This window comes from Diadema antillarum, unplaced genomic scaffold (genome assembly GCF_040938485.1).
Source record: "Diadema antillarum isolate AM-2024a unplaced genomic scaffold, OU_Dant_1.0 scf00000071, whole genome shotgun sequence".
Classification (NCBI taxonomy): Eukaryota; Metazoa; Echinodermata; class Echinoidea; order Diadematoida; family Diadematidae; genus Diadema; species Diadema antillarum.
The window spans coordinates 13,181,634-13,193,955 of NW_027270960.1; the positions used below are offsets into that span (position 1 = coordinate 13,181,634).

Consider the following 12,322-nt stretch of genomic DNA (forward strand, 5'->3'; position numbering starts at 1 on the left):
AAAAAATGACCTCAATTTGTTACGTATGGGACATCTCATGATAGGACACGAGCTAATTTGCATAATCATTTGCATAATCCCTAAATTTTCATACCAAGTTAAACTATTTGATGAACTTCTTATGTCCACATATTAATCAAATATCATTTGCTTTCCTTTGAATTAATATGAATTTTTATAAATGTCCCATACGTAACGCTGTGTTTCACATTTATGCAAATGAAGCCCTTGAAAATTGCATAAATTTACGTAATATTATTTTTTCGTCCATGGAAATCAAAACTTCAACTCATAAGCTTCAAAATGATACCAAACATGTCAATATTGAGCAAAGATGAAATTTTGCCTTCTGAGGGGACCTTATCTTGGACTTGCCCTTATACGTTTACTTTAGTTTTAGTGGAGGGTGTTAGAGAACTCTTTGCCACAAGATCACAATATTGAAAGCTGCTTGTCCATAATGTGAGGTTGAAATTTGATTGCCTTTTATTCTTATTTACAGCTAGCAAGTTTGACACGTGCAGAGGAGAGTTGAGTTTATTCTTTTATTGCTGGATGCCCTGTGTGTGCTGATTATTGGACATCATGGGTGCACAAGCTAGTCAACCAATGGGGACCGCCCCAGGAACAGCCCTGCATACCACGACCATGCAGGGTCCAGCGGGACCAGTGCAGTCAGGGAGCCACACGCCCCTACCGGTGGATACAACACCGTATCTTGGCCCGAAGTTGGAGTACCTGCTCATCAACGTCACAGCACGCATGGATATGCAAGGTATAGTTGGCTGCAACAAGATCTTTTGTACATACTTAGAGATTGGAAGTATGAGATTTAAAATTCATTCGTGAAAAGAAAGTTATGAGTAATTGCTGTTTGTACTCTCATTGTACATATCTTACTTCCATTTGTTTTTGTAATGGCAGACATATGCAGCTAAGATATGATATGCTCATTCTTGCAAATACATTTGTTATCGTTTCATTGAAGGAGTATGAGTGCATTAAAACATGGAAACACTAGGGATTGAAAGGAGAATTCCACCTTCCATGCCCCATATCTCTTTGTAAAATTATGTGCATGATAGACATGTGGGATTATCCATCTTTTTTCTTTTCAAAGACGATATATGGCCGTCCAATTTTTTGAAGACAGAAATTCGTACCATTCATTGCTCTTGAAGTTATTGTAAGAAAAGCATAACTAATTATTTTTCATTTCAGAATTTGTATAGCATATATCTCCATGAAATCCTTCTCAAATTCTTTGTCAGGCTTATAAAATGCGCTATTTTCTGTATTCTGGCGTCCAATTCCAGGTGGATTTTTCTCGCGCCCCATAATGACCACCAACGTTGATTCGTACTATCCGGCGCTGATCCAGAATTACCCACAGGGCTTCAAGATGATCCAGTTCCAGACCATCCCTGGAGTGAAGCAACAGGCCGGTTGGATGAGCCAAGCGGTGCCGTTTCAAGCCATTCTTATGAGACCAGTTGGAATGTAAGGATCATGATCATGATCATGATGATGACAATGATAGTGACGATGTTGATGATGATGATGATGTTGACGATGATGATGTTGATGTTGATGATGATGATGATGATGATGTTGACGATGATGTTGTTGTTGATGATGATGATGATGTTAATGATGATGTTAATGATGATGTTGATGATGATGATGATGATGTTAATGATGATGTTGATGATGATGATGATGATGTTGATGATATTGATGATGATGTTGATGATGATGATGATGATGATGTTGATGATGTTGATGATATTGATGATGATGTTGATGTTGATGATGATGATAATGTTGATGTTGATGATGATGCTGATGTTGGTGATGATGATGATGATGTTGATGATAATAATGATGGTGATGGTGGTGGTGATGATGATGATGATGATATAGCTGTCGGTGATGGCGATGACGTTGATGACAAGAATTAAGCTAGCCAATCAAGACCTCTTCCTCACCTGTATCAAAATCATTTTTCTTTTATGTAGGACACGTACATGCTTTATGCTAGATATGTTGGATTGTAAACCAGTAGTACCATTTGTTTTATTTGCAAGTAAAGGGATGATGATATAATACTAGCACTGCTGCTAATGATCAATGATTGATACTCTACTACTACTGATAGTTCTTCTAATAATGAGAATGATCATCCTCAATCTTTATAAAGCAAAACTTGCAATAAAGTATCTTAGCACCAATTAGATCTGTATTACTTATCTAAACTTCAGATGTGATTTTCTTGAAACAGTCTTTATGTGGCCACTGGATCTCGTTCTGTTTCTTGCCATAGATTTGTAGAAACAAACAAACAAACAAACAAAAAACGAGCAAGCAACCAACTAACCAAACAAACAAACAAACCTCAAAACAGCAACAAAAAACAAAACAAAACAAAACAAAACAAAACAAATCAGAATCGCAAAAAAAAAACACATAAAAACCCACATCCGAAGCAAAATCAAAACCAAACTTTTTGTAAACTAGAAAAGTTCTCAGAGAGTGCAGACTTCCGTCGAGCAGCTCATTTCCACCATAACACATATATGCATGCTGAAAGTAGTCCAATTTCCCAATACTTGAAGCCTTGCAGTATTTACCTCATCATCCTGCTGTGTGGTGCCTCGAGCAGAGCACGTTCTGTAGTGGGCATATACATATATGCAAACATCAAATACGCGCAGCTTGAACTCCCAAGTTCATTGACCCTATTTGTCAAAAGATTTTTAAAAATCCAAGAAAGTTCATAAAAATTCCCAGATCACCACCAAAATGTAATCATCTCTTCCTTGTGCCATTTTCAACTTATTGTGTAAGTTTCATCCAAATCTGTTCACAACTTTTTGAGTTATTTTGAGAACAGACAGACAAAACAAACACCAACAAAAACATAACCTCCTTAGTGGAGGTAAAAACCCAAATTGCAAAAGTAAGTTTTCTATGACTTCAACAGGTTTTTATGGTTAAAGGAATGGGTGTGATAGTCCAAGCCAAACACAGAAAATAAGTGAGGCCCGCTTTCATTTTGTAAGCTGCACTAGATAGTGAGGAGATAGATACCAAAAATAAAGTAATTCATTCCTTCAAGCTTGAAAAGATATGCTTTGTACATACTAACTATTTGACTAACAATTCATTTTGCTTTATTACTTTCAAGTGCTCTTTATATTTTGCATGTGATTAGTAAAACCAAGCAACTGAGAGCTTTCTAAGGAGGCTGCTTTCCAATCCATCAAGATGATGCACCCCTATTTGGATTCTCTCTGCTACAAGTGTACCAGCTAGAATTTGATAAGCACATTGCAAATCTGTATCAGTTTACATGTATAAGGGTTTCATTGTACACAGTCCATGGCAACTCACCCGCACTGAAGAGAAACCATATCAGCATAGCTATGGCAACCTGCCAACAGCAGAGTTTACCACATCAAACATCAAGTGTGGGGAAACCGAAACCCAAATTTTGATGTAGATTGAGTGAAAGCAGCAATTAAATAGTAGAACACAACAGTGAAAGTTTTGGGAAAATTGGACAATCGTTTGGGTTTTAGTTTCCTTTAATGAAATTGTGCCTCCAGAGTGGTGCGACCGGTCGGATTGTGTAGTGTGCGGTAGGCTGTAGTTGTTGATTATGCACACATTACGGTTGGAAGCTGACTCCACTCATTTTGTCGTTTGCGAATTACTTTCTTCCATGCAGCCCGCCACCAGCTGAGAGTTGGAATCTCCAGATTGTAAAGAGCGCCATTGAACTTCAGACGTTCTATTCCTTTTCCTGGTATTCAACACAGGGTCAAATGGCCAACACGAATGATGTCATGAATAAGGTGACTGGGGAAAAATGAATTTTTCTGTGTCAAATTTTTCATGTTGCACTAAAAAACATCAGTCATTATGCTTTCCAATCAATAGCAGTTAATCACTTCTCTAGTCCCAATTAAAAAAGGCGCAAAGTTTAACTCAAACTGCCTTCAAGTGACAAAAAAAAAGAACAACCCGTCTAGTTTAATTATACACCCGGAGAAATGTCAGGAGATTTGTACACAACAGTATTTGCCCAGTTCATGCTGATTTTATGTGTTCTGAATCCCTTTAATCTTCCCAATTCAAATCTGAAAAGTTCTCTATAGAGCAGTACCCTTCAGACTCAGTAGGTCTCTGGTTTCATCGTAACAGATATTTGTTGAAAGTTGCATGTATTAGAAATTGCTGTTTCAATTAATGTTATAGTGATTAAGCATGTAAATAACAGAATGAAATGGAATGTTGCCTGTGCAAATTGCAATCATTAATTTTGACTGTCATGATTTCAATCATTTTATGACAAGACCAGTTTTCATATCCATTAAATCACATTGCCAGCCTAGGCTCTCTCCCCTTCATTCATGAACCCATCAAATTGTGAGGTAATGCTGCTGCAAAAATTATCATCGTTTCCCAGTTAAATCAACATCTCTGAATTTTGCCGCTCACCTTATTTGGAGAAAAATCAAATGGGACTATTTCAATTCAGTAATTCTGCACAACACCAGAAGAATAAGTTATAGAGATGAAATTGGCATTTGTGTGTGTGTGTGTGTGTGTGTGTTTGTAATAATAATGATAGTAATAATGATGATGATGATGATAATAATAATGATAATTTATGATGATGATGATGATAATAATAATAATAATGATATTAATAATAATGATAATAATAATAATTATAATAATAATAACAGCAACAACAACAACAGCAGCAGCAGCAGCAACAACAACAACAACAAAACAAGAAGAAGAAAAAGAAAAGGAAGAAGAAGAGGGTTTATTTGTAAAGCGCACAGGTTCACCTTTCGGTGCTAATGGCGCTTGTGTGTAAAATTAACAAATTTAACTAAATCCGTTTTTTTTTTTCATCAATAAAAGATATGAAGTGAAATTCAGAGGTGCCATTTTGATGAGGACAATGTGATTATTCCTGCTGCAAAATTCCTCTTTGGCATGATCGGGTGAAAAAGAGAAAATAAGAGAAGTTTGATTAATGAACATTGATGATACAAAACTCCATGTCAGTTTGAAGGTATTCTTTGCTGGTAAAGTGAGTCATTTAATTGATGTTGGCTTACAGATAATGGAAATGACCCAGAAGGGGGCACGGCTGATCTGCATTGAGCCTACCGGTGCTGTACAGGGGCCATCTTTTTCAAGCGGGCTGGGTGGACATGCAGGAAGTTAGTATCACCAAGCTTTTTGTATATTTCCTTAAATTCATCTCCATGAGAGGGAGATGTTATCCTGATCTTATGTTGCTTTGTACAATTTGTATGTAAACTGAAATATCAGAGAAGTTAACTCTGTGAAAATCTGGGTGAAGAGTCGGATGCATAAAAGAAGTTATGAATTTTAGAAGTTTAGATTGTAAGACGTTAGATAACTCTCTGTGATCTTAGTGTTGAGTAGCTCTTCACTTGTTTTGAATGCAAAATTTCACCATTTGTCATATTTCTCAGATACTTGGACACACCAAAATGTATTACTGTAAAACTGGATATTTTCACGTGAGTAATTGTTCATGCTCGACCGGATAAGATGAGTTTAGTATGTTTTGAATTCCATGGAATCAAGACATCAACTACTGAAATATATGGCAAGCGAAAATATTCACTTATATTTTCGTGTTAGTTTCTGTTTGCACGAGATGCGTGCAAATTTTGATGCTGCAAAAATGTCCACTTTTATAGTACTCTGTTTATGTACCAAGCATAGGTCTAAAGTCAAAGGGAAAAAAAGAAAGAAAATTTGTGACATTTTGTGTACAAAGCAAAATGTAATGATGCAAATGCATTTCTAGGTATATTTCTAAATGTATTTCTGAGTTGACATCGATGAGATTTTTGTTTTTCTCTTTCATTGGTGGGAGGGGGGATGGGCCAACGTGATAGGCCGTGATTGCTGTGCCAGTGAAGCTGTCAAAAGTTTTGCCATTGCAGTCATGGTGCTGATGAGATACGTGGTAGGCCATAAAAAACTTGGAAGCGGTCCATGGTGGGACATGACAGGAAATATTTTTTAGTGTAGCCTGACCAGATGCCATGAAAATGGTGCCTGTTAGAGCTATTATTTTGTGCACTGGAGTGAGGACTGGAATGAAGACTACTAGAATAGGGAGGGTAAAAAAAGAGGGAGAATATCCCACCTACCCAAGGCGCACTACATTGCGGGCAAACAGGGTTGCTGTGGCTGCTAGGTAAACATACACTAGATCACAGTAAGATCAGGTCGCAGAAAATTGGATATATGATACACAATGAACTTTTGCCCTTTGTTGATTTTGAAGATGACTTGCTCCATTTCCTCTTGATACCCTGTAGCGATTGGCGTCGACCTGCTGTTCCACATACCACAACACCCCAACCCAACCCCTTACATCTACCACGGCCTTCATGTGGCCATAACGTACGGCGTTCAGGCGGGCTTTGGCATGCCGAGGTATCAGTGCCTGACAGACATCGGTGCGCAGTTTGCTGCTTTTCTCCAGCAAGGCTGGAAGCTGGTGGAGATTAACCCCGACCAGTCAAGCCTGAGACAGGGTGAGTGTATTTGGCACAATCGCTCTGTATACGTAAAGGGGGAGTTCCCCCAAACATGATACATGTGGATTGAGTGAATGTAGCAATATTAATAGAACACATCAGTGAAGTTTGGGGAAAATTTGACAATCTTTTCAAAAGTTAAGTTTTGGTGCCACTGTCATTGGACAAGAAGGCTACAGCAGTCTGTGATGTTGCTGCAGAAGTATGATATTCTAATGAGAATTCCGCAAGATTGTATTTTTATTTAAAGTGAAAAGTACACATTCCTTTGTCTTGCTACTGACATGTGAATGGTAATACAGATGTATATTCCTCCTGTTATCTGGAAGAGGTAAGTCAACTGCTGTCTCATTATGCTAGAAAAATTGAATTTTGTGGAATTTTCTGTATATTTCCTTTATTTTGCTGTTTGCTATGAGTCATGGAACTGTTGTAGTCTTTCCATCCAGTGATTAAGGCACCAAAACTTTAAGAGTTCATAACTTTTGAATGGATTGTTTGATTTTCGTCAAACTTCACTGATTTGCTCTACTCATGTTGCTGCATTCACTCAATCTACATGTATACTTGGGGAAATTTCTCCTTTAACCCTATGTAACCCAAGCTTTTTTTGGCGACTGAATAGCTGAGGAGCCAACCCCCTCAAGATCTCTGCTATCTTTTTTATTGCCACCAAATTTTGCACGTATGTAGCCCATCTCATAATTTACCAGAATGCATAGTAAAAATCAAAATATCTTGTGTAATTCTTATGTTACAGGTAATTAATCATGCAAATATGCTAATTGTACTTGTAATTCTGACTTTTCGCCTTATCTCACCCATTTATTGACCAATTGCAACCAAATTTGGTGTCTGTGTAGCTTATCATATATGCTATGATATTGTGTTGTCAAATTAATGAAACTCACTGAAACTTTGAACATTTTAAAGTGATTGATTATTCAAATATGCAAATTTCTTCAGATTTTCTGCATTTTATCGCTGAAGAGTAACTGAAAAGTTAGGAATTTACTTCTGTTTAAGGATCAAAAGTTTCATAGTTTCACTACCTCCTTTCTGAGTTTCTCAGGCCAAGACTGATTCAGAACGAGAATCTTTATGGTGTTTTTGGTGCCAGTTTGCATATTTTGTGTGTAAATGCCAAATCTTGAAGCTGATTTTTTCAAAAGTGCTTATTTAGGATACACATTTTGTACTATTTCTATAGTAGATGTTCTTTTTTTGTTTTGTGTTGTTTTGCTTTTCTTTTTTTAACATATTCACAGCTTACTGTAACTAATCGTACATTAATTAAAGATTTAGAGTGTAGAAAATTCAAGAATACAGTAACAGGAAAATGAACAAATGCAACTTTATCAAGACCTTGTGATAAATTATCACAAATATAGGAAGTTACATGCTGAGAATGGATCAAGAACTGTTTCTTGTGCCCCTTCTTACATTGTTCAAGTAATTTTTCTCTTTTGTTTATACATGTCTGTTTGTGTGTGTTTATTTGTCTCTTTGGTTTCTCATCTCCACAGCAACTGGATTCGCAAGTGGTCAGGTCACCATGAATTCCATGTGGTTCTTTGAGAAAGAGGCTGCCTTCGTCAATGACCCTACTCCTAGATGGCAGGGAACCATTGTCACCTATCAACACAAAGTCAAGGTACAGCCCTTACCTACAGAGGGCGCCCTGTCATGAACATAACATATACATTAGCCGCGATCTCACTGGCAAATATTGTAAAGTTTTAGTTTGTGAAGTCTAAGGGTGCATTTGAGTGCTCTAAAGTGAACCAAAGCGAGCTGAATTAAAGCATACCGTACTGAACTGTGCCAGATTTGAAGCGTTGGAGCACTCTGTTGAGAAAGCTTACCTTATGAGTTATTTTTAGAGCGGGTCACACATTTTATAGCAACAGGGTCATTTACCTTGTGCACTTGAACTACTTACAGCTGTCCTGAACAAAGAGAATGAACTTTTTGGATTATGATGTACATGTATGTGCCTGTTACGTGCATTCTCACATGCGAACTTTTGGTATGCTTTTGGTACCCTTTTGGAGCACATCGGAAAGTGGTCCACTTTTGGATTGGTTCAGTACAGTACTCTACACTTTAGGAGTGTTCAAACCCTCCTCTGGGGCAGGTACGGTACGGTTCACTTTAGGAGAGTGCTCGAACGTACTCGTTCATCTCAAAGTTTTGCCAGAGTGACCTCAAACTTCTGAAAACTTCTTGTGAAGCTTCTTGCAAAACTTCTCACTCAAACTAGGGAAAATTCCTGCACCCTGCCAATCTTCTCATAGTTTGGGCAGTCTGAATGCTCGCACCTGTTTGTGGGTGGTGCCTCCAAAGTGCGCACTCAATGGGATGTACATGTGTGCATTGTTCCACACCTTAAACATGTGCAGTGCACCCATTTTTGTGCGTATGATGCAGAAAGGAAATGAAGCATGCATACCAAAAGTTGGATGTTCCAATATATGCATGTTGCACAACATATCATAGGGTTTCTCCTGAAATATTTATATTGTTGTATACTGCAAAAGATGAAATACAAAATTATCATCAGGAAAAAAGAAGAATTTGATTGGATTATGTTTCATGCACTAAAGTTAAAACAGAAGTTAAAACAGAAGTGAGTCCAGTTTAATGGTTTTTGCAAAATTAATATTGCAACAGACATTTACTTGTTGTAGTCATATTATCTTGTATTGTAGTGTTCAAAATCTTGCATCGTCGATATATCTTACCTCAGATGAACTTTCAGTTTTGTGGTAATATTGCCTTGATTTTTACCATGTAGGGCTCCTTCGGTGGGGTAGTTGCCTCCAGGCACACATGGGACCCAGTCATGGTGGAGATGGGTCAGAGGGGCTGGGAGCTCGCCTGCATCCTGGAGACTCCAGAGGTTATCCAGGCCAGCCTCACCTCCAGCACCATAACGGTCCTCCTCTTCTTTCAGAGACCGATCTACCGCCAGGTCTAGACTTTTGGACGTTGCCATGGTAACCTCGTCACGTGTCTCTGTTCTTCCGTCTCCATTTTATTGGTGATGGATTATTTGAATCCTAAAATGAATGGCTCATGTACATACATCCTGTGATACTTTCTGTTGTAAGCAGACATGAGGCTGTCTCGGATCATTGCCCTGTAAGACCAACAAAAGATGAGGCTGGCTTAATGTATGTATTAATTCTCTGCAGCAGGTTAGGATTTTGCCTAAACGTGCAGATGACCTTTCTGCACTGATATGAATTTGGGTGACCTGGGGGGGCATTTCATGAAGTGTTTTGTTCGATATTTCATCTGACAGACTGTGATGAACTACTGAAATCCTTGCATCTGATTGGCTGAGAGCAAATTTGTCCGACAAATTTGTTAGACAAAATGCTCCATGAAATTCCCCACCCAGAACTTAATCTATGTGCTCTGGCATGTAGAGCCTAGAGAATGAACGGAAATATGAACCAAATTGCAGATCTTCTGACTGGAGAAGAAAAAAGAGATCACCTTGAGCCCCAAACTGAGCTTTGTTGCCCAAACACTGCAGTAGACACAGGATTAGTGTAGATCTGAGGCAGTAGTGATAAACCACTCCCCTGAAGCTGACCTCCCAGCAGGTTATAGACCAAGCCTTGCCCTTTCTAAAGACTAAACCTAGATTATTCCTCTGAAGAAGATTGAGTGAAGGATAGTCATACATAAGGGGATAATCACCCCAAAGCTCTGACTTTTTAGGCATATCTTCAGAAGAAATTATAGAGAAAATGCTCATTTCGAAAGAAGTGTGGAAGGATAAAGGAGGCAAGGTAGACCAGTAACAACTTTGACTGAAAAAATTAAGAAGCATACTGGTCATAGTTGTTCAGCTGCATCCCATCGGGCACCAGATAGGGGAGGTTGGCATGAACTCATCCATGTCACAGGAGTGCATGTTTGCTCCAAGTGAAATGATGATGATGATGATGATGATGATGGGCTGCAGGGCTATCTCAAAGAATGGACCAAACTTAGATGGTTCCCAGAAGCACAGGTGATGTCTGTTTTGGAATACAGTCATAGACATCCACTGTAACCTCTTTTAACTCTTGTAGCTCCTGTGGTAACCAGTTTAATATGCTAACATCAAAGGCAAGTTTAGATTGCTATCCATGGACGATTTTAACAGGGAACAATTTTCCCCAGCTAGGGAGAGTGTATACAGGAATGGATCAGTTATGCATTTTATTTTCAGCATTTCATCCTCTACATTTGACACAAGCAGCTATGGTAATTACAGTTTAATGTTCATTGGTATCTACTCACTTTATGAACAGATAAGCTGGTATGCGCATGTACAGATTCATACACACACACACACATACATGCATATCTATCAATATAACATTATATATATATGTATATAATTTTATCTTAGATGATAGTGAAAATGGTCTTGATTGATATCCCTTGTGCATGAAGCACTGACATGATTTTAAAAAAGCAATTGAGCCATATGTGAGCTGTTTTGATGCCACTGAATGAATAACTCATGAAACTTGCCATATACATCTCCCCTCTGAGAATCTTGCATGTGTATGTAAGTAGAGTATCTCTATATTATTTTATTATGAGATATAATTCCTAAAACCTGTTTCTATCACTGGATAAATTCGTCTGACTGTGCCTAGGCAGTGTATTGTTGAACCTTCATTAATGTTGAGACCAACCAAATGTATGTGTATATTCTAAAAAAAAAAAAAAATGGTTGTGTGTTATTGTCAATCAGATTATCTGAAGATGTACATGAATGGCGCATTGTTTAATGTAAAAGTTGTTGAATAATGGAAACTCAGAGCCTTTTTGACTAACTCTGTATCTGAAAAGAACAAAATTGTTGAGTCTGAAAAATACAATGTTCCTGTAAACATACTTTTCATGTACTGCTTGATTATGGGTGCTGTCAGTAATCTGATCCATGGATTCCACCTGTAAATGGAGCTTTCTTGCCCAAACAAAATGAGGAAGTGGAGCCTGCATAGATGTTCATTATTTCAGGATGTAATGTCCATACTTTCAGACTTTTTTTATAATGTATTCAAAGTAACATGATTAGTTGACATCTCAGTGTTTGAAATGCAGCTGATGTATTGAGTGTTTGATTGCTTTATTTTTCATTTTTTTTTTTTTGCATTTAGTGGTTGAGCAAAGAGACTCAATTTTGTATGTGCACACTTAGCAGCTCTGACCTTATGAAAAAGTGTTTTAAAGGGATGCAAATACCAACAATTTCCCTGTAATTGTGGAAGCGCCCTCTATCTTGAGTTGTTTCATAATTATGCATCATATTACTTAAAGTAAGAGATCAGTACCCTTATGAGCATTTTCCTTCGTGATGACTTAACTTAAAATTCACTTTTTGTGCTTATCCCACTGTATTTAGTGGACTTGCCTGCACTATATTACCCACTTTTATTCTCCAGGTATTTGTCAATCTTCAGTGTGAGGGTCACAGTCTTAAAAAAATGATGTGTTTCGAGGCAAAATTATTTTGTGCTCTCTGGTATATTGCTGATGTAAAAACCAATTTCCATACAGATTCTGTATGTTTGGAAAATTGAGTGTTTTTGTTCCTCTCTGTTTTGAGTAGAATATCCATCACTAGTTCTACTGTCTTGCACTGTGAATCATAACCCAAGTCCATCCCCTTGTATTCTGGGTTCACTATGAGTGTAGTATTAATT

At 37.7% G+C, this 12,322-nt stretch overlaps 1 protein-coding gene across 1 annotated transcript; it reads left to right on the top strand.

The window, feature by feature from the left end:
- The first annotated feature begins 512 nt into the window (after positions 1-512).
- On the top strand, positions 513-10,239 carry LOC139717047 (uncharacterized). Its single transcript, XM_071628558.1, has 7 exons — positions 513-775; positions 1,317-1,500; positions 3,731-3,857; positions 5,141-5,243; positions 6,384-6,602; positions 8,132-8,259; positions 9,403-10,239. The coding sequence occupies exons 1-7, from the start codon at positions 586-588 to the stop codon at positions 9,583-9,585; spliced, it is 1,134 nt and encodes a 377-aa protein (XP_071484659.1). The 5' UTR covers positions 513-585; the 3' UTR covers positions 9,586-10,239.
- Positions 10,240-12,322: the final 2,083 nt, after the last annotated feature.